The sequence below is a fragment of the Oncorhynchus mykiss genome, chromosome 8 (genome assembly GCF_057628025.1).
Source record: "Oncorhynchus mykiss isolate SJ-2025 chromosome 8, ASM5762802v1, whole genome shotgun sequence".
Taxonomy (NCBI): Eukaryota; Metazoa; Chordata; class Actinopteri; order Salmoniformes; family Salmonidae; genus Oncorhynchus; species Oncorhynchus mykiss.
In genome coordinates, this window is record NC_143029.1 from 85,746,253 (window position 1) to 85,767,090 (window position 20,838).

The 20,838-nt window shown below is 43.3% G+C and overlaps 1 protein-coding gene across 4 annotated transcripts; it reads left to right on the plus strand.

Moving 5' to 3' along the window:
• Nucleotides 1-5,156: 5,156 nt before the first annotated feature.
• LOC110530806 (tropomyosin alpha-1 chain) lies at nt 5,157-20,448 on the plus strand. 4 transcript variants are annotated; one of them, XM_021614079.3, is made up of 9 exons: nt 5,157-5,407; nt 8,760-8,885; nt 15,811-15,944; nt 16,299-16,416; nt 17,044-17,114; nt 18,234-18,309; nt 18,466-18,528; nt 18,773-18,842; nt 19,925-20,448. In XM_021614079.3, exons 1-9 carry the CDS (start codon nt 5,294-5,296, stop codon nt 20,005-20,007), a joined length of 855 nt encoding a protein of 284 aa, XP_021469754.1. In that variant the 5' UTR covers nt 5,157-5,293; the 3' UTR covers nt 20,008-20,448. The 4 variants fall into 4 exon arrangements, with proteins under 4 accessions (XP_021469754.1, XP_021469753.1, XP_036842446.1 ...); XM_021614078.3 differs by lacking the exon at nt 19,925-20,448 and adding an exon at nt 19,349-19,674; XM_036986551.2 differs by lacking the exons at nt 5,157-5,407; nt 8,760-8,885 and adding an exon at nt 14,252-14,666.
• The last annotated feature ends 390 nt before the right edge of the window (nt 20,449-20,838 follow it).

Sequence of the window (20,838 nt, forward strand, 5' to 3'; positions counted from 1 at the left end):
GGGTAAACTGATATACAGAGAGAGAGAGAGTGTGTGTGTGTGTGTGTGTGAGCGCGGGTGTTCTGCTCTACTTTCACCCAAACCCTAACCATCAATAGTCGGTGTCTCATTGTCTTCCTCTCTGACCATCATCACAATCATCATTATCACCATATTTATCAAACATAACATTACATTCTTTTAATTTTATCCCCTGGGACATTTGTCTATATTCAACAAGTTCATACAGTTTCAAGTCAGAATTAATTTTATTCCCTGGGTTATTAGTCTATATTCAACAAGTTCATACAGTTTCAAATCAGAATTAATTTTATTCCCTTGGGTATTAGTCTATATTCAACAAGTTCATACAGTTTCAAATCAGAATTAATTTTATTCCCTTGGGTATTAGTCTATATTCAACAAGTTCATACAGTTTCAAATCAGAATTAATTTTATTCCCTGGGGTATTAGTCTATATTCAACAAGCTCACACAGTTTCAAGTCAGAATTCAACATTAATCTGTGGTTCTCAAACATCAAATTTATATGTTGTCAAATTTCGAAGTGTTTAAGTTTAAGTTTAGACATTAACTCTGAATGGTTAAAATAAGGGTTAAGTTTTGGGATATAGCTTAAAACAAAATCTCAAAAACAACTTTTTATTACCGTTGTGACAACACTGTTCTCTAATTTCACCACCCTTTATTTTTAGACAGAGCAGCTGTTAGTGTTCGTGAAAGTCAATTCCACAGTCACGGAATTACGCTATGATTCTATTTTAACTTTAAAATGGATGCCAAACCAAAACCACTGATTTCAAAGTTAAACAAGCCATACAACTCTATGCACAAGGACAACTTTGAACAATTTACACATACATTTTTGGGCTCCTGAGTGGCGCAGCAGTCTAAGGCACTGCGTCTCAATACTAGGGGTGTCACTACAGACCCTGGTTTGATTCCAGGCTGTATCACAACCAGCTGTGACTGGGAGTCCCATAGGGCGGCGCACAATTGGCCCAGCGTCGTCTGGGTTAGAGTTTGGCCTGGGTAGGCCGTCATTGTAAATAATAATTTGTTCTTAACTGACTTGCCGAGTTAAATAAAGGTTAAATAAAATAAAAACGTTTTAAAAAATCACACATTAACTGAAAGAACTGTGCAAGTGCAAAGATTGGTAACAGAATTACGGTAAAATCTCAGTCAGTTTTTTTATTTTCCATCACGTTTTCTAAAAACTATGTTGAATATCTGCTCTGAATTAAAACCCAAAGATGTCTGCAGGGAATTGCACATCCAGGTGCGGGACAGAAGAATGTATCGAAGAAGAAAATAATAATGTCCACAACTCTGGTATGCTCCCATGGTGATTTAATCAGACACGCAATAAAGACAACGTTTTTCGATGACCTGACAAAGACCCATTGTCTTTATTGTGATTTAAATCACCTAGAGCTGTGGACATTTCTTTTAGCTATAACATGACACCTTGAGTCTGATCTATTTTGTATTTGCTTATTGAACTACAGTAGGTGAAGGAATTACGGTAACGGAATTACAGTAACAGAATCACATCATGGGTCCCTGATCTGTACTATAGAGAAATACATAATTATGGATAAAATTATAATTCTCTTCATGGTGATGTATGTTCTTCTGTATGTTCTTCTGTATGACCTTTCTGACAAGTTGTAAATATCTCTCTAAGGTCGACAATGACTGACATGACAAGAGGAACTGATGATGCACTACCCAATTTAGAAATGGCACCTTGTGCGTTCCACTATTAGATCTTTAACGAGTAAGGTTAACGAGTAAGGTTTTGAAATAATAATAAAATCATTTGAAACTAATCCGATCAGTTAGTTAGATTTATTGCACCCGTTACGGAGATGGTTGTGCCAGTTTAAATGGTTTAGGTCGTCTCCTTTGTCAGTGTTCCTGACCCTGACAGTCATTCTGAATGTTGCAGGTGAATACAATGTCCAACTGTTGGATCTGTCTGCATGACGTGACTTGCAGGCCTGATGTGGCCTGTAAACCAGGAGATTCCTAACACCACTATGGTAAGAAACTCACTTGGTGAAGTCCACAAGACTGAAAATGAATAAATTCAACAACCATGTCTCTGTCACTAACAAATACAGTCATGGGTAGTAACTCTACAATTCACTCAAAAAAAAAACAAGGCACAATGGGAAATTATATTGGAGGTGAGGCTTGATGGAGGCTTGTTGACTTTCAATGAGTTATTTTTGGCTCCCCGTGAGTGGAAGTGTTGTACCAGTTTAAGTGGTTATGTTAATTAAAGATTGAGAGTGTCTGCTGTCAGTTCTGATGTTTTTGTAAATGTTTACATAGGAGTATGTGACAGTAAAGACTGAAATATAAATATTAGTTTAATGTCTTAACTCAGCACTGAGTGACCTTGTCAAGATATACGACGGACCTCTTGATGTAGCGATTAAAAACACTATAGGAGGCGTTATTGCATAACACTGACAAAGTGTGACAGCGTCAGCACTAAGCACCGTGTTGAATTAACACCGGAGAATTGGCTGTGCAGAGACAGTAGCTGCCAGCTGACTGAGTCTTTCTGTCCCTAGTCATCAGAGACAGTAGCTGCCAGCTGACTGAGTCTTTCTGTCCCTAGTCATCAGAGACAGTAGCTGCCAGCTGACTGAGTCTTTCTGTCCCTAGTCATCAGAGACAGTAGCTGCCAGCTGACTGAGTCTTTCTGTCCCTAGTCATCAGAGACAGTAGTTCCCAGCTGACTGAGTCTTTCTGTCCCTAGTCATCAGAGACAGTAGTTCCCAGCTGACTGAGTCTTTCTGTCCCTAGTCATCAGAGACAGTAGTTCCCAGCTGACTGAGTCTTTCTGTCCCTAGTCATCAGAGACAGTAGCTGCCAGCTGACTGAGTCTTTCTGTCCCTAGTCATCAGAGACAGTAGCTGCCAGCTGACTGAGTCTTTCTGTCCCTAGTCATCAGAGACAGTAGTTCCCAGCTGACTGAGTCTTTCTGTCCCTAGTCATCAGAGACAGTAGCTGCCAGCTGACTGAGTCTTTCTGTCCCTAGTCATCAGAGACAGTAGTTCCCAGCTGACTGAGTCTTTCTGTCCCTAGTCATCAGAGACAGTAGCTGCCAGCTGACTGAGTCTTTCTGTCCCTAGTCATCAGAGACAGTAGCTGCCAGCTGACTGAGTCTTTCTGTCCCTAGTCATCAGAGACAGTAGTTCCCAGCTGACTGAGTCTTTCTGTCCCTAGTCATCAGAGACAGTAGCTGCCAGCTGACTGAGTCTTTCTGTCCCTAGTCATCAGAGACAGTAGCTGCCAGCTGACTGAGTCTTTCTGTCCCTAGTCATCAGAGACAGTAGCTGCCAGCTGACTGAGTCTTTCTGTCCCTAGTCATCAGAGACAGTAGCTGCCAGCTGACTGAGTCTTTCTGTCCCTAGTCATCAGAGACAGTAGCTGCCAGCTGCCTTCTGTCACGTGTGGTGAAATCAACCTATCCTCACACTTTCTTTACAGCACATCACATCGCCGTGCCGACAAACGGTTAAAAACAGCCGTTGGCCACCTGCTTAGTTAGTTACAAACCCATTTTCAGACACAGGGAGGTAATCACTATAGTAGTGATGCTGCTCTTCTAAAAAATACAGCAAATATTCAAATCATACACATAGGTTGGTCAACCCGAGCAGTAATTAAAGAGATCTTAATTAGAAAGTAGGGTAATTGTATTCATTTGGAGTTTTAGTTTACAGCCTTGAATGTAAAATCCTTTTGAAGATAATATGTGCACACGTACAGAAATTCTACCCCATTTCCTTGGCTGGGTCTTTTTCCGTCTGACTCTTTTTAATCCACGGTAGAATGATAACTATGTCTCCCCCAACCAACGCTGGTATTAACATCAATTTCAGCATTCCTCAGTGAGGGAGGAAACCCAAGCCTGGAATAAAACATACACAGAGTCCCGTGTTGTTCAGACAGAGGCTGAAACTTACGTTTCGGTTATTTATCTTGTAAAAAAAAAAAGGCAAAACCCTGCTCGCACATACTACTAATTGTAGATTTTTTTGTCGTATGTGTGGTGCGTAGACCAAGCGTTAATCTGTTATGAGCGTCTATCAACGGTTATTTCTTTGTGAATAATACACTGTGTCTGTGGTGCCACAGGTTCTTCTCCAGACAGGTGTGTGTTATCTCAGCAATGATGCTTTTCTTTTGATCTTTCCCTCTCCCTTCCTCAAGATCTTTCTCTCTACATTCCTCAAGATCTTTCTCTTTACGTTCCTCAAGATCTTTCTCTCTACATTCCTCAAGATCTTTTTCTCTCCCTTCCTCAAGATCTTTCTCTCTACATTCCTCAAGATCTTTTTCTCTACATTCCTCAAGATCTTTCTCTCTACATTCCTCAAGATCTTTTTCTCTCCCTTCCTCAAGGTCTTTCTCTTTACGTTCCTCAAGATCTTTTTCTCTCCCTTCCTCAAGATCTTTCTCTCTACATTCCTCAAGATCTTTTTCTCTCCCTTCCTCAAGATCTTTCTCTCTACATTCCTCAAGATATTTTTCTCTCCCTTCCTCAAGGTCTTTCTCTCTACGTTCCTCAAGATCTTTTTCTCTCCCTTCCTCAAGATCTTTCTCTCTCTGTTCCTCAATATATTTTTCTCTCCCTTCCTCAAGATCTTTCTCTCTACGTTCCCCATGATCTTTTTATCTCCCTTCATCAAGATCTTTCTCTCTCTGTTCATCAAGATCTTTTTCTCTCCGTTCCTCAAGATCTTTCTCTCTCCGTTCCAACCCGTCCCCTTAAGAAAAAAAAGGAAATGAGAACATGCTTCCAAATAAGGAGAGCGGGTGAATCTCGCCAGAGTGTCTGTTACGTTCTTAAGAAAGCCTTAGGAGGAGTGAGTGGGGAGGTTCAGACCAGAGAGGGAGGGGTAGAGGGAGGGGGGTACTGTGGCTGCTGAGGTTAGCTAGCTAACCAGGCGCGGGGAGGGGTGGGGGGGTGGAAGGGGGTAGTGGTCTATGTCACTGGGGACTGCATGGGGCTGTCTCTTCAAAACCAGTCAGGTTTAAATCACTTATATCAGCCCTGGTTTCCAGTCTGCATCCTCTGCTCTCTCCTCTCTCTCTCTCTCTCTCTCTCGCTCTCTGTATCAGCTGGCGTATTGGCTCTGGTGGACTTGGAAACTTAGAAAGGACTAGTCTCTCTCTCTCTCTCTGTGAGAGGGTTTGTCTTTGAGTGTCTAACTAGACCTCCCTGTCCCAAACTTGAAAAGTTTGAAAACCCCTAACAACCGTCAACCATGGAGGCCATCAAGAAGAAAATGCAGATGCTGAAGCTGGACAAAGAGAACGCCATCGACCGGGCGGAGCAGGCAGAGACCGACAAGAAATCAGCTGAGGACAAATGCAAACAGGTGAGGGAAGGATATTGAGAGGGGGGAGGAAAGATAAGGTGAGGGAAGGATTGTAAAGAGGGTAGGGTTGCAAAATAACTGTAACTTTCCCAAATTCCAAGGTCATCTAGAAATCCCGGATGTAGGATTCCCAGATTTCCTGCTTATTCTCTCCTGATTGCAGGAATATTACAAACAGGATTTCTGGGAAACCTGGGAATTTTGAAAAGCTACTGGAATTTTGCAACTCCAAAAAGGGTAGAGAGGGAAGAGTTGAGGAGGGGGAAAGGGAGAGAGGGAAGAGCTGAGGAGGGGGAAAGGGAGAGAGGGAAGAGCTGAGGAGGGGGAAAGGGAGAGAGGGAAGAGCTGAGGAGGGGGAAGAGCTGAGAGGGAAGAGCTGAGGAGGGGAAAGGGCGGGAGAGAGGGAAGAGCTGAGAAGGGGGAAGAGCTGAAAGGGAAGAGCTGAGGAGGGGAAAGGGCGGGAGAGAGGGAAGAGCTGAGAAGGGGGAAAGTGAGGGAGGGAAGAGCTGAGAAGGGGGAAGAGCTGAGAGGGAAGAGTTGAGGAGGGGGAAGAGCTGAGAGGGAAGAGTTGAGGAGGGGGAAGAGCTGAGAGGGAAGAGTTGAGGAGGGGGAAAGGAGAGATAGAAGAGCTGAGGAGGGGGAGACAGAAAGCAGCTAATGCATACAAGTGATGAATTGTACAGAGTGGTAAAATATACATGGGTACTTAAAAAAAAATATTTTTTGTTGAAGTACTTGATAATGAACGTGATGCTGTTCTTCTTGTGCTGTGTGCTTGAATGTCATATCTCGGATCCAATGTATTAGACCAATGGGTGGAAATGATCATTAGTAAATAGATGATGTATATATATATCATAAATGTCATTTCTGAGGTTTAAATAAAATGCAGTTCTTCTCATGGAAGAAATTTAAGACACTAGCCCAAGGCAGAGTGTGATGGAATAGATTTGTGGATGACCTATACTCCTCACAGAGTATAAAGTAGTTTATGCACAGTAAAATCAGTCCGGGGAAAAAGAGCTACTTGAAATTGATTGATTAAAATAAGCTCTGAGACGTAGAACAGCTAGCTGATTGTACTGAGGATGGTTCTCCTTTCCTCTGATGGAGAGAGATGAAGGCCTCAGGGAGAGAGGGATGGAGAGAGAGATGAAGCCCTCAGGGAGAGAGGGATGGAGAGAGAGATGAAGCCCTCAGGGAGAGAGGGATGGATAGAGAGATGAAGGCCTCAGGGAGAGAGGGATGGAGAGAGAGATGAAGCCCTCAGGGAGAGAGAGATGGAGAGAGGGATGAGTCATCAGGGAGAGAGGGATGGAGAGAGAGATGAAGGCCTCAGGGAGAGAGGGATGGAGAGAGAGATGAAGCCCTCAGGGAGAGAGGGATGGAGAGAGGGATGAAGAGAGGGATGGAGAGAGGGATGGAGAGAGGGATGAAGCCCTCAGGGAGAGAGAGATGGAGAGAGGGATGAGTCATCAGGGAGAGAGGGATGAGTCATCAGCGAGAGAGGGATGGAGAGAGGGATGAAGTCCTCAGGGAGAGAGGGATGGAGAGAGGGATGAAGTCCTCAGGGAGAGAGGGATGAGTCATCAGCGAGAGAGGGATGGAGAGAGGGATGATCCATCTGGGAGAGAGAAAAGAGCAGTGAATGAGTTCTTCTGCATCCCAAACCCACCCCTTCCCCGTAACCTCCCGGACACTCCTGTAGACGTGAAAGGAAGAAATATGGCCCAAATTCCACCCAGCTTATCTGTTAATATGGTTGGAAATTCCAATGTGATAACAAATTCCATGCAGCACATCAGAAGGCTTGGTGAATCAATCTATGAATCATTAAAGCTACCAGATCTAATCATTTTGTATCTCCAGGCTAAGGGGATAGGGGTTCCCCTGTCCATTTGGTATCCAGCAGCAGGCTGCATGACGACTGATCATAGATAGATCTTAAGAGAGCCATAGAGCTCCAGAAGGATTAGCCCCCCCCCCCCCCCCCCCCCCCGCGTTGTACAGGAACAACAAGGGGTATCAGGAATAAAAAGCTAGCTATGCCAGCTGTCGCTCTGCTCCTCACTTTGGTGTGACTTTACATGGCTCTGGGGTGCAGATCCACTCACCAACATTCCTTTGTCTGATCTGTCTAAAGTTCAAGAACATACCAGAGGAGATACTAAGGATATGTCCCAAATGGCAGCCTATTCCCTTTATAGTGCACTACTTTTGACCACAGCCCTGTAGGTATTGATCGAAAGTAGTGCACTATATAGGGAGCAGACTTCCATTGTGGACGTAGTCGAACTAACAACACAACATTCTTAGAACCGTGTGTGTAAGTGTGAGCAGCAGGCAGTCATCAGTGGCACTATCCACAATACCCTCAGCCATTTCAGATAGGGAGGGTTCCCGTTTGCCTGAATCATGGTGGATTACACAGACCTCTTTAGACAATTAGGTGGATAGAGTTAAACAGTGATGAGCGTTGATGCTTTCCTCTGGTATTCTATGAGTCTCTGGGGCATTGTCCCAAAGGGCACCATACTACCTGTAAAGTGCACTGCGTTTGACCAGAGCCCCGTCAGCAGCCTGTGAGCCAAAGGCCAGCGGGGTAGTGAACACTTGTACCCTTCTGCCATCTACTGGGATCACACTTCATGGCTATAAAGCACTGCAGGACAAAGTACGGTTGAATCCAACAACAACAACATTCTAGTCTTTGGAACAAGCACCTAAACATTAGCAAAAAACATTCAATGTTGGAGTCAATTCAATTCTACATTTCTAGCTACAAAATACTGAGTGGTTGGTTATTCTCTTCCTTTGCAGGCCTTTTCTCCTGAGTTCCCCACTGGAGGCACAATGTTGTAGATATACATCTGTTTTATATAGAGCTGACGTGATTCTGTCTTGTATAGAGCTGACGTGATTCTGTTTTATATAGAGCTGACGTGATTCTGTCTTGTATAGAGCTGACGTGATTCTGTTTTATATAGAGCTGACATGATTCTGTCTTATATAGAGCTGACATGATTCTGTTTTATATAGAGCTGACGTGATTCTGTTTAATATAGAGCTGACGTGATTCTGTTTTATATAGAGCTGACGTGATTCTGTTTTATATAGAGCTGACGTGATTCTGTCTTATATAGAGCTGACATGATTCTGTTTTATATAGAGCTGACGTGATTCTGTTTTATATAGAGCTGATGTGATTCTGTGTGACAGAACGCATATCTGAACATTTCCTGACTCTGTCACCTAGTCTGTCCTTTCTGTGACAGAAGTACAGGTATAAAATATTGATATCTGAACACCCTTCCCTGATTCTCTGCTTCGCTCTGACTCTGTGTGCCCCCAGTTGGAAGATGAGCTGCTGGGGCTGCATAAGAAGCTGAAGGGGACAGAAGATGAGTTGGATAAATACTCTGAGGCTCTGAAGGACGCACAGGAGAAACTGGAGCTGTCAGAGAAGAAGGCTACTGACGTGAGTACAGTACAGTACTAGAGATACTGCCGGGTTGTCACTGTAACGCTCAAATAATCCCTATTTCAGACACATACAGATGTTTTAAATGTATCATATCACATCCAAGGTTAAGCAATAAAACACTTTCCTTTATGCTCAAGCATTGCACCAGTGTACACACATGGTTTAGAGAACCTTGGTTCTGTCTTGGCAAGTTTGTTCAGACATCTTCGAATACCGTTGGACAACAGACTCTGATCTAGTCTGGTTGTGTCGTCAAAAGACCCAAGATTAAACAGCATTCCTTTTTCCTGATCATTTAGAGAGATCAGGTCAGAAAAATAACATTTGGGATAACATCCACTTCCCTCAGACCACAGCAGGGTCTCTTTCATCAACAGCACAACCAAACTGCTTTCCCTCAGACCACAGCAGGGTCTCTTTCATCAACAGCACAACCAAACTGCTTTCCCTCAGACCACAGCAGGGTCTCTTTCATCAACAGCACAACCAAACTGCTTTCCCTCAGACCACAGCAGGGTCTCTTTCGTCAACAGCACAACCAACTGCTTTCCCTCAGACCACAGCAGGGTCTCTTTCATCAACAACACAACCAAATTGCTTTCCCTCAGACCACAGCAGGGTCTCTTTCATCAACAGAAAACACCCAATGAATCAACGAAGTACAGTCAATGTGACTTTCCAACCTTCACTCCCATCATGTATGAACAAAGTCAACAGTCTCCTCTCTCTCTATGAGGTTTTCTCAAAGATAGCATCTACTGAACTGCGTTACGGTCTTCTCCCAGGCCTGAAACTAAGTTTCAGGGGCTGCTATTTCATATATATATATATATATATATATATATATATATATATATATATATATATATATATATATAGTGCATTACTTTTCACCTGGACCTATAAGGCTCTGGTCAAAAGTAGTGCACTGTATAGGGACTAGGATGCCATTTGGGACACATGCAGAGTCTCAGCACTCAGCTCCACTACTCCACATATGCAGCAACACAGAAATGTGAGGAATGCAGCTAAAACAAACAGAGAACCTCACACTGCTGTGGCTATTGAAGACTATACTGGAAATGCTTCTGGTAAGGAGACCACAGACACAGTTACAGACACGGCTACAGTTACAGGCATAGCTACAGACACAGTTACAGACACGGCTACAGTTACAGGCACAGCTACAGACACAGTTACAGACACGGCTACAGTTACAGGCACAGCCACGGACACAGTTACATGCATAGCTACAGACACAATTACAGGCACAGCTACAGACACAGACGCGTTTACAGACCCGGCTACAGACACGGTCACCGACACAGTTACAGCAATCGACACAGACACGGTCACAGACACAGTTACAGAGTCACAGACACGGCTACAGACACAGTTACAGACACAGATACCGACACAATAACAGAGACACAGCTACAGACACAGACACAGTTACAGACACAGATACAGACACAGACACAGTTACAGACACAGACACAGACACAGTTACAGACACAGACACAGTTACAGACACAGATACCGACACAATAACAGAGACACAGCTACAGACACAGACACAGTTACAGACACAGATACAGACACAGTTACAGACACAGACACAGTTACAGACACAGACACAGACATGGCTACAGACACATTACAGACACAGATACCGACACAATAACAGAGACACAGCTACAGACACAGTTACAGACACAGACACAGACACAGTTACAGACACAGTTACAGACACCGACACAATAACAGAGACACAGCTACAGATACAGACACAGTTACAGATACACAGCTACAGACACAGTTACAGACACAGCTACAGACACAGTCACAGACACCGTCAACATGTTGTGATTCTGGATGGCCAGATTGCTAGTAAGAATGACAAGAAACTGCCATATGGGAAATAGTAAGTGGCTTGTTTCAGCTCGTTTCACCTTGTTTTTGATACCATGTCTTATTTTGAGGTGTTTTGACTGGAAATGTCAATGTTAATATCGCCCCTCAGGGGTGTATGCTTAGTCCCCTCCTGTACTCCCTGTTCACCCATGACTGCATGGCCAAGAACGACTCCAACATCATCATTAAGTTTGCCGACGACGCCACAGTGGTAGGCCTGATCACCGACAACGATGAGCCTTTAGGGAGGAGGTCAGAGACTTGGCAGTGTCGTGCTAGGATGACAACCTCTCCGTCAACGTGATCAAGACAAAGGAACTGATTGTGGACTACAGGAAAAGGAGGGCCAAGCACACCCCCATTCTCATAGTGGAGCAGGTTGAGAGCTTCAAGTTCCTTGGTGTCCACATCACAATAAACTATCATAGTCCAAACACACCAAGACAGTCGTGAAGAGGGCACAACAATGCCTTATCCCCCTCAGGAGACTGAAAAGATTTGTCATGTGTCCCCAGATCCTCAAAAAGTTATACAGCTGCACCATCGAGAGCATGGTGCACTGGTTGCATCACCGCCTGGTATGGTAACTGCTCGGCATCTGACCGCAAGGCCCTACAGAGGGTAGTGGGGCCAAGCTTCCTGCCCTTCCAGGACCTTAATACCAGGCGGTGTCAGAGGAAGGTCCTAAAAATTATCAAAGACTCCAGTCACCCTAGTCATAGACTGTTCTCTCTGTTCTCAAGTATAGGTCCAAAAGGCTCCTTAACAGCTTATTGCGCGAAGCCACTGCTGAACAGTTAATCAAATGACTACCTGGAATATTTGCATTGACTATCCATTTTTTTTACACTGCTGCTACTCACTCTTTATTATCTATGCATAGTCACTTTACCTCTACCTACATGTACAAATTACCTCAATTACCTCGACTAACCTGTACCCCCGCACATTGACTCAGTACCATCACCTCCTGTATATAACCTCCACATTGACTCAGTACCGTCACCTCCTGTATATAACCTCCACATTGACTCAGTACCGTCACCTCCTGTATATAACCTCCACATTGACTCAGTACCGTCACCTCCTGTATATAACCTCCACATTGACTCGGTACCGGTAGCCCCTGTATATAACCTCCACATTGACTCAGTACCGTCACCTCCTGTATATAACCTCCACATTGACTCAGTACCGTCACCTCCTGTATATAACCTCCACATTGACTCAGTACCGTCACCTCCTGTATATAACCTCCACATTGACTCAGTACCGTCACCTCCTGTATATAACCTCCACATTGACTCAGTACCGTCACCTCCTGTATATAACCTCCACATTGACTCAGTACCGTCACCTCCTGTATATAACCTCCACATTGACTCAGTACCGTCACCTCCTGTATATAACCTCCACATTGACTCAGTACCGTCACCTCCTGTATATAACCTCCACATTGACTCAGTACAGTCACCTCCTGTATATAACCTCCACATTGACTCAGTACCGTCACCTCCTGTGTATAACCTCCACATTGACTCAGTACCGTCACCTCCTGTATATAACCTTGCTATTGTTATTTTATTATGTTACTTTCTTTTTACTTTCATTTATTTAGTAAATATTTTCTTAACTCTTATTTTTCTTAAGACTTCATTGTTGGTTTAAGGGCTTGTAAAGTCAGCATTTCACGGTAAGTTTACCTGTTGTAATTCAGCATTTCACGGTAAGGTCTACCTATGCCTGTTGTATTCAGCGCATTGATTTGATGTGAATGATTAGAATGATTGATCTTCTTCCTGTGTTCATATTCAACCTTAAATCAGCGTCATCCAACCCCAGAGGGAAAGGAGAAAGAAAGACAGGAAACACTAGCCTGTGGAATGTGTTGCTGCCCAACGGCTGCAGGTTATTTCAGCCAATAAATCAGTTAACATTCCAAACCATTTATTTGTCCAGTATACATGTTATAAAGATTGTTTTTACAGATATGAAACCATATTTAGAGGCAAGTTTACTTTGCCCATCACACCTACTTTATTATGCACTGATATGAATCTCTCTCTCTCACACACACACACAGGTCCTCAGGGTTATTTTTATAGAAATGAGTGGCTACACTGACAATTAAGCAACACACAGATTGTACAATATTATGAGGAAATGTAGATACAGTATATATATCATAAACTACAGTAGGCTACTAAATAATGTTTTCAATGGCACACTGACTCACCTAATGATAAAGATGAAGACATAGGCTAATCACAGTGATGACCGATGAGCTCGTCTCAAGATGAGCTACTTTGAAAAACGGCGCTGCTGTTAGCTACAAATTGGGAGTGAAAATTGTATTTTGAAATCTGCAAACCAACAGCCTTAACCAACCATAGAAATATAATCCATAGATGGCAGTTCCCATTCAAGTCAGGACTGGCATTCATTACTAGTGTACTGATGAGTATTAACATTCAAATTGCCAGGGTAAGAGGTTACAAGACCCATCTATGGATTATATATCTATGGCCACAATGCAACAAGCTGTAGCCTATACGGTATTTGGTGCAGATGCTGCCCAAACTGCAGCCTTCCAAACTGTAGGAATACCAGTAATTGCCAAAAATAAAGGAAACACTTGAGTAAACAAGGAATACAAAGTATATGTCATGATGTGGGGTGCGTTTTCCTGGCATGGTTTAGGTCCACTTGTAGAATCTATGCCAAGGAGCATTGAAGCTGTCCTGCCAGCTCGTGGTGGCCCAGCACCCTTTTAAGACATTTTATGTTGGTGTTTCCTTTATTTTGGTAGATACTTGTATGTGCTTGTGATAAAACGTAATCCAAAGTCACAATCCAGTCACATTTATTTATTATGTATTTATTTTTATTTTTTATTAATCAGTTACCCAATATATTATTTATTATGTGTTTTTGTATTTTATTTTATTAATCAGTTACTCAATATATTATTTATGATGTATTTTTATAAATGTATTAATCAGTTACTCAATATATGATTTATTATGCAGTTGTTTATTATTTTATTTTTTTAATCAGTTATTTTATATATTTCCTTCATCATTTTTGTTTTCTTCTTCTCTCTTTTTTTCTGCCTCTTGGGCCCCCCAAGGGCCTGGGGCCCAGGGGCTTCAGCCCGGTAAGCCCCTGCATTAACCCAGCCCTGCACACACACACACACACACTCTCTCTCTCTCTAGCATACTCAATTCAATTCAATGGCTTTATTGGCATGGGAAACATATGTTAGCATTGCCAAAGCAAGTGAAGTAGATAATAAACATAAGTGAAATAAACAATAAAAATGAACAGTGAACATTACACTCACAGAAGTTCTAAAGAAGTTCATAGTCTCTCTCTCTCGGGTACTCGCTCTCTCTCTCTCTCTAATCAGTTCAGGGTGTACATAACTGCAGACATAAACCTACACACACCTTGCACTGAAACTGAAGTGAAAGCTAAAAACCATAGACATTACAACCAGCTATAAATCCACACCCTCTCATGGGAACAAAGATCAAGACCTTCATGCACGAAAACCTCCCTCCCTCTGGTTAATCTAATCATGATGTCATCTGAGACTGCTCAGGATTGGAGGATTTCAGCCATAACTTTCCTCAAACCTCCAGCCCTTTCCCGGTCCTCTACTTCTTAAACGTATTTTAAATTTGATATCCAATTTACAGTAGGCTAGATCGATCATTTAGTTCGATAATGACAGGTGGATCATTGGACGCGGTGAAAAGGAAAATCCAGGCGCTTCAACAGCAAGCGGACGACGCAGAAGATCACACGATACTTTTACAGAAACAGTTGGACGATGAACGGGAATTGCGCGAAAACGTGAGAATGTTGTGGCTACAGTTTTATCATTACCTGTTAGCAAAGTTTATTTTACTTGTGGTTTTCCTCCGTTCTTCTTTGGCAGAAAACCTATTTAAAGTAGTCTAAAATTATATCGACTAAAAAGTCAGTGCTACTATGCACTACCTTGAAGTGAGGCAAGAGTTCATTCATATTCTGGTTGTAATGTCGGCTGATCATTGGAAGTTGAGGAACGTTTTCTATTGAGATGTGAAGAGAAGAGGACAGTCAGGAAACCAAATATTCCCATAGTCAAGTCAAGTGCCATCAAATTTAATTCTCACAAAATCATTGACTTTTGATTACGTTTAATTGTATTGTAGCGACCTTAAAACCCAACACCTAGCAACGGTAAAGGTGTTGGCATGACATTCGATGGACCTGGGTTCGCTACACTGGTGTCAGAAGTGGGATGGCACCCTTGTGGCCATCGGAGAGTTGTGTACACGTGAGGGGGCTTGGTGTAGAGAAGTGTGGGGACCACTCTCCTGAAGGAAGGGTTAATGTACCGACCTTAACCCAACCCCTAGAGACCTCATCAAGGTGTTCGGCCCTCTTGGCTTGACAGTTGCTGGACCCGGATTTGAGTCCCAGTCGTGGCTAACCCCGTAATTTGCTATAGCATTATATTGAAAAGCTAACAATGATAGGCTTGTCAAATGCCTTGTCTTGAACAAGCAGAGGTTAGTTTTTCCTATTGAATGAAGGGACCAGACAGGAGAGAAGCAGACAGACGTCAGGGTTATCTTTTACAATGGGCGTCTCACAGGAAGCAGCTTGATAAGCAGCCATCCCAGACTGCCAACTATTCACACTGACTGACTGTTTACAGTACGTTGTTGAGGAGGGGATGTTGCACTAGCGTGTACAATTTATCAAGATTCAACCATTCCCATCATGAGTCCCCCTATTCTTCTGAATGAGTCCTTTATTCTTGGGTAATACACAGTGTGGGTTGAGGACTGACTTGAACAGTGACAATACTCTATCTGCAGGCTCCCTGTTTCACCTCATCACCCGTTGTTCTGTACCATTGGGAATAAAAAAAAATGTGTCTTGTTTCCTCTGGTCTTTATCATGACCTCTAACCTGTGACCTGTGCCCCCCCCCCCCCCCCCCGCAGGCGGAGGGCGACGTGGCGGCTCTGAACCGTAGGATTCAGCTGGTGGAGGAGGAGTTGGACAGGGCTCAGGAGAGGCTGGCCACTGCCCTGCAGAAACTAGAGGAGGCTGAGAAGGCTGCCGACGAGAGTGAGAGGTCAGATCTAGGACTACAACAAGTCACCATTTGCTCTGTCATTATATAGATAGCGCAGCGCCACAGGGCTTTTCTCTGGGCCATGTTTATCAATGGGTATGGACTGCTATAAGGAGGGATTGTGTTTCTTTTTGGACAAAGGAGAAAGTGGCCTCCACACTTTGCGGACTTCCTCTGTATGGAGGTGGGGGGGGGGGGGGGGGGGGGGTTGTAGTTATACACAGTTATTCTTGATATAATGGTAATCAGGGTTAGCTTACAGGTAGATAGTTTACAGAGCTATCTAGCATTTTTCTTAAGTCTTCACATACGGTAGGTTATACTGGAGCTAACCCTGTGTTGCTGTTGCTCCAGAGGCATGAAGGTGATAGAGAACCGAGCCTCCAAGGATGAGGAGAAGATGGAGATCCAGGAGATGCAGCTGAAGGAGGCCAAGCACATCGCTGAGGAGGCCGACAGGAAGTACGAGGAGGTAAGAAGCACAGAATAGTAGGGTGAAGGTGCCCCTAGATGCGCTGATTTTGGGTCTGTTTTGCATTTTCCCCACTAAATGGAAGCTGATCCTAGATCCTGTACCCAGTGACAACTTCACCCTGGAGTCACAGCATAGTTTGTTATTAGGGGAAGGGGGATACCTACTCAGTTGTACAACAGAACGCATTCAACTGAAATGTGTCGTCCGCATTTAACCCAACCCCTCTGAGTCAGAGAGGTGCAGGGGGCTGCCTTAATCAACAGCCACATCTTCGGCACCTGGGGAATACTGGGTTACCTACCTTGCTCAGGGGCAGAACAACATATTTTCACCTTGTCAGCTCAGGGATTTGATCCAGCAACCTTTTGGTTATTGGCCCAACACTCTTAACCACTAAGCCAAGAGTTTCCCCTGACCAGGAAAACCTCTGGGTTTAATCCGTAAGGCCCTAGTATAGCTGGTCATACCCAGTATAACCCAGAGTTTTTCTTGGTTAGTTGTTGTGGTCATGACATCATACATTTTCAGATCAGTCAATGTAATGAGGCACGATTATTGATTTCATGTTGAATTTAGTCTCCAAGAGATCCCTTCTGACCCATGGTTTGTGTTGTTCTGTTTCAGGTTGCTCGTAAGCTGGTCATCCTCGAAGGGGAACTGGAGAGGGCCGAAGAGCGAGCAGAGATCTCTGAGCTGTAAGTACCAATACTCATCACACTAGATGTCTGTCAACTATGTTAGTCAGACTACAGGGTGGCGTTAGGGGCGGGCCTTAGGGGGCCTGGCCGACCCTAACGTACATCGTTGCGTGTCCAAATAAAATATTAAAATATTGATAATTTATTTGACCGAGATGCAAGCCAACAGAAAGACGCATCAATCTCAAATAAAGCATTGGAGCAAGCAAAACAGCGCCCCCTCTGTATCAGTATGGATAGCCCATGTATCTGATGCTGTCTGGACAGGGAAACAGCGCCCCCTCTGTCTCAGTATGGATAGCCCATGTATCTGATGCTGTCTGGACAGGGAAACAGCGCCCCCTCTGTCTCAGTATGGATAGCCCATGTATCTGATGCTGTCTGGACAGGGAAACAGCGCCCCCTCTGTCTCAGTATGGATAGCCCATGTATCTGATGCTGTCTGGCCATAAATAGTACGGCATATAAAATTACATGTCTTTACTATAAAACCCATTAAAAAAAAATGTGTAGGAGGTCCCATTGAAAAAAAAAAAAGAAAAACTTGCCCTTATGGAAATCAAATGCCAGTCCTCTGATTGGTTCTGGTGCTGGCCCTGGTCAGACTTCTTGTGTTAGAATGCTTTTACTAGCTACTCGCAGGGGTTTGCAGCTCCAGTCCTCTGATTGGTTCTGATTGGTGTCCTTCTTTTACCTCCATCCTATCAAACACAGCTGATTAATCAAATTGTGTTCTAAACTGAAGATCATGATTCGTTGATTATTGGAGTCTGGTGTGTTAGCTGGGGCAAAACTGTGACACCAATCAGCCCCTCCCCCCTGCAGGCTAGTGTCAAATCAACCTTGGGCCAATGTAACGGATGTGAAACAGCTAGCTAGTTAGCGGTGGTGCGCACTAATAGCGTTTCAATCTGTGACGTCACTCGCTCTGAGACCTTGAAGTAGTAGTTCCCCTTGCTGCGGCTTTTGTGGAGCTTCGTGGGGGACTGTTGTTGATGTGTGCAGAGGGTCCCTGGTTCGCGCCCGGGTATGGGGCGAGGGGACAGTCTAAAGTTATACTGTTACAACAAGATTGCCTTGTTGATGTAAGTTGATTCCCTCTGTCCTCCTCTACAGTAAATGTGGTGACCTGGAGGAAGAGCTGAAGAATGTAACCAACAACCTCAAGTCCCTAGAGGCTCAGTCTGTTAAGGTGAGTGTCCTCGCCCCCTATTTTGTTCTGTTTCTCTGTGCCCTGGTCTGAACGATACTTTTGCAAAATATCAGCTCTGAAAACTGCTACTGAATAATAATTAATGACATGTAACATGAGTTCCATTTTAATAAATATGTTGTTTTGTCTCTGCAGTATTCAGAAAAAGAAGACAAGTATGAGGACGAAATCAAAGTGCTGACTGACAAACTGAAAGAGGTGAGGACAGCTGTCTGTCTGTGGGGGCATGTTGCCCTTAAGGCTTCAGCCGAACTCGTCTAAGTGAACCCGAACAAGTGTGCTCACATACTCCCTTACTCGCTTGAGATGCAACTCATACAGTAGGAAGGTGTTCCTAATGTTTGTTATACTCTGTGTATATTGGTCCTATTTCACACATATAGTGTATAAGGGGATATCTGTCGTTACTGGCTATAACCGGTCCTCTGTCCCGTCTCTCTAGGCTGAGACTCGTGCTGAGTTTGCAGAGAGATCGGTGGCTAAACTGGAAAAGACGATTGATGACTTAGAAGGTACAGTTCACACACAGTGCATTTCATGGCTGTTTATGTCTCTGCACACTGTGGTTCCTCAGAGTCAAACCATCTGGATTCAACACTGATCTCTAGACTGTTTCTCTCTACCTCTGTATTTTACTTTGACCCTAATCTCTCAATTTCCCTCTTTCTTTCTTTCTTTCTCTCTCCCTCCACCCTCTTTCTTTCTCTCTCCCTCCACCCTCTTTCTTTCTCTCTCTCCCTCCACCCTCTTTCTTTCTCTCTCTCCCTCCACCCTCTTTCTCTCTCTCTCCCTCCACCCTCTTTCTTTCTCTCTCTCTCCCTCCACCCTCTTTCTTTCTCTCTCTCTCCCTCCACCCTCTTTCTTTCTCTCTCTCTCTCTCCCTCCACCCTCTCTCTCTCTCTCTCCCTCCCCTTTTCCTCTATGGTCTCTGTGCTGTTCTCTCTGCTCTTCTGACCCTGCTGCATCCTGCCACGCCTGCTCATTTCCTCTTATCTGCTGACCTTTGGCTGACCTCTAGATGAACTGTACTCTCAGAAGCTGAAATACAAGGCCATCAGTGAGGAGCTGGACCATGCCCTCACCGACATGACCGCCATATAGATTACCTTTAACCTTTCACACTTCACTTATAGAAATGTGTCCCATTTCACCAATCGAAATGGGACGCTTTCACCTTTTCTCGTCTTCTCTTCTCCCTTCCTTTATTTTCTTCTCTCTTCGCCTCTCTTATCTTCTCTTCTATTGCATTCTCTTATTTTATCTTCTCTTCGTGCCTTTTCTGTCTTGTTGTGAGACCTTTTCTGTAAAATCAACGTTTCAATAAAATTTGACCTGTTCTATGCACTTCCTCTCCTTGAATCCTTACTTTGTAAATCTGCTACCTCAACTTTACTGCTTTTATCCTCTCCTTTTTCTGCTAATATATATATATATTTTAACATAGTATAACTATCAACTAAAGAATAACAAAACAGTTTACAGGTGCAGTCATTATGTTTTGTCTTCACAATGTCTGTGTCCCAGCAGATCTCATAAAGAGATATCAAAGGGGACCGAATTTCTCAAGTTTGAATATTACAACCTTTTATTACAGAACATTTATCCAGTGCAAAAGAAGAGAACTTGGATATGCATCAAGTCCTGGACCAAACACTGATAGAGCTGAATAGTTTGTAAAGAAATGAAACATAATTAGAAGCCGAAGAAGAAGCATCAACATTCCATGTTTTTTTTTTTTTTTCTAACGCCACAATTCTAATGGCATGTCCAGTTTTAACGTCTCAACCATGAAAAGACGTTGTACTTTCCGACCACTATTTGTAATTCTTGTTTTTCCATTCTCTATTTTAGTATACTACCGGTAGCTTTTATGTTTCGACGTCCTTTCCTACTGTCATGAGTACAGTTTATAAGTACAATGAGCATATACTGACAGCTGTAGCTGGATACCAAAACACTTATCAAAGATTCCTCTCTGACTCTATATAGGAATGCTTGTATCAGTTGTATAGCTACCATGGACCAGTTTTTTTCACAGACATATTCTGCAAAAAAAACAAACATTTTGAGGGTTGAAATGTCTGTGGTTAGCTATAATAATAAAAATCTATAATACAACTTTTAATTTGTGTGTCTGTTTTCCTATACTGAGTACCAGGAGTCCTCACAAGAATAGTAAGCAAACATAAATTCAGAGAAGTGAGGACATTTTGCTTGGTCTCACTTGTAAAAAAGGCTATTTTAGCGTTGGGGTTAGGGAAAATGGGATTTTGAATGGGAATCAATTGTTGGCCCCCAAAGTCCTCACAAGTATAGTAAGACATAGCTGCATGGGTGCTCATGCACATGTTTGTATGTGGACATTTTGTGTAATAAATCAGCAATCGGAGTTTGATTAAAATAATGAACACATATTCAACGTTTACATATTTATGTTACATCACAATGTTATGTTTGCTAGTAGGTGTGATAAACGTTGAATTAGTCATTCAATCATAATGATTTATT

Coding starts and splice junctions, on each gene's coding strand:
- LOC110530806 (XM_021614079.3), top strand. CDS start 5,294: ATGGAGGCCATCAAGAAGAAAATGCAGATGCTGAAGCTGGACAAAGAG. Junction 8,886..15,810: donor CAGAGAAGAAGGCTACTGAC/GTGAGTACAGTA, acceptor CCCCCCCCGCAG/GCGGAGGGCGACGTGGCGGC. Junction 15,945..16,298: donor GCTGCCGACGAGAGTGAGAG/GTCAGATCTAGG, acceptor CTGTTGCTCCAG/AGGCATGAAGGTGATAGAGA.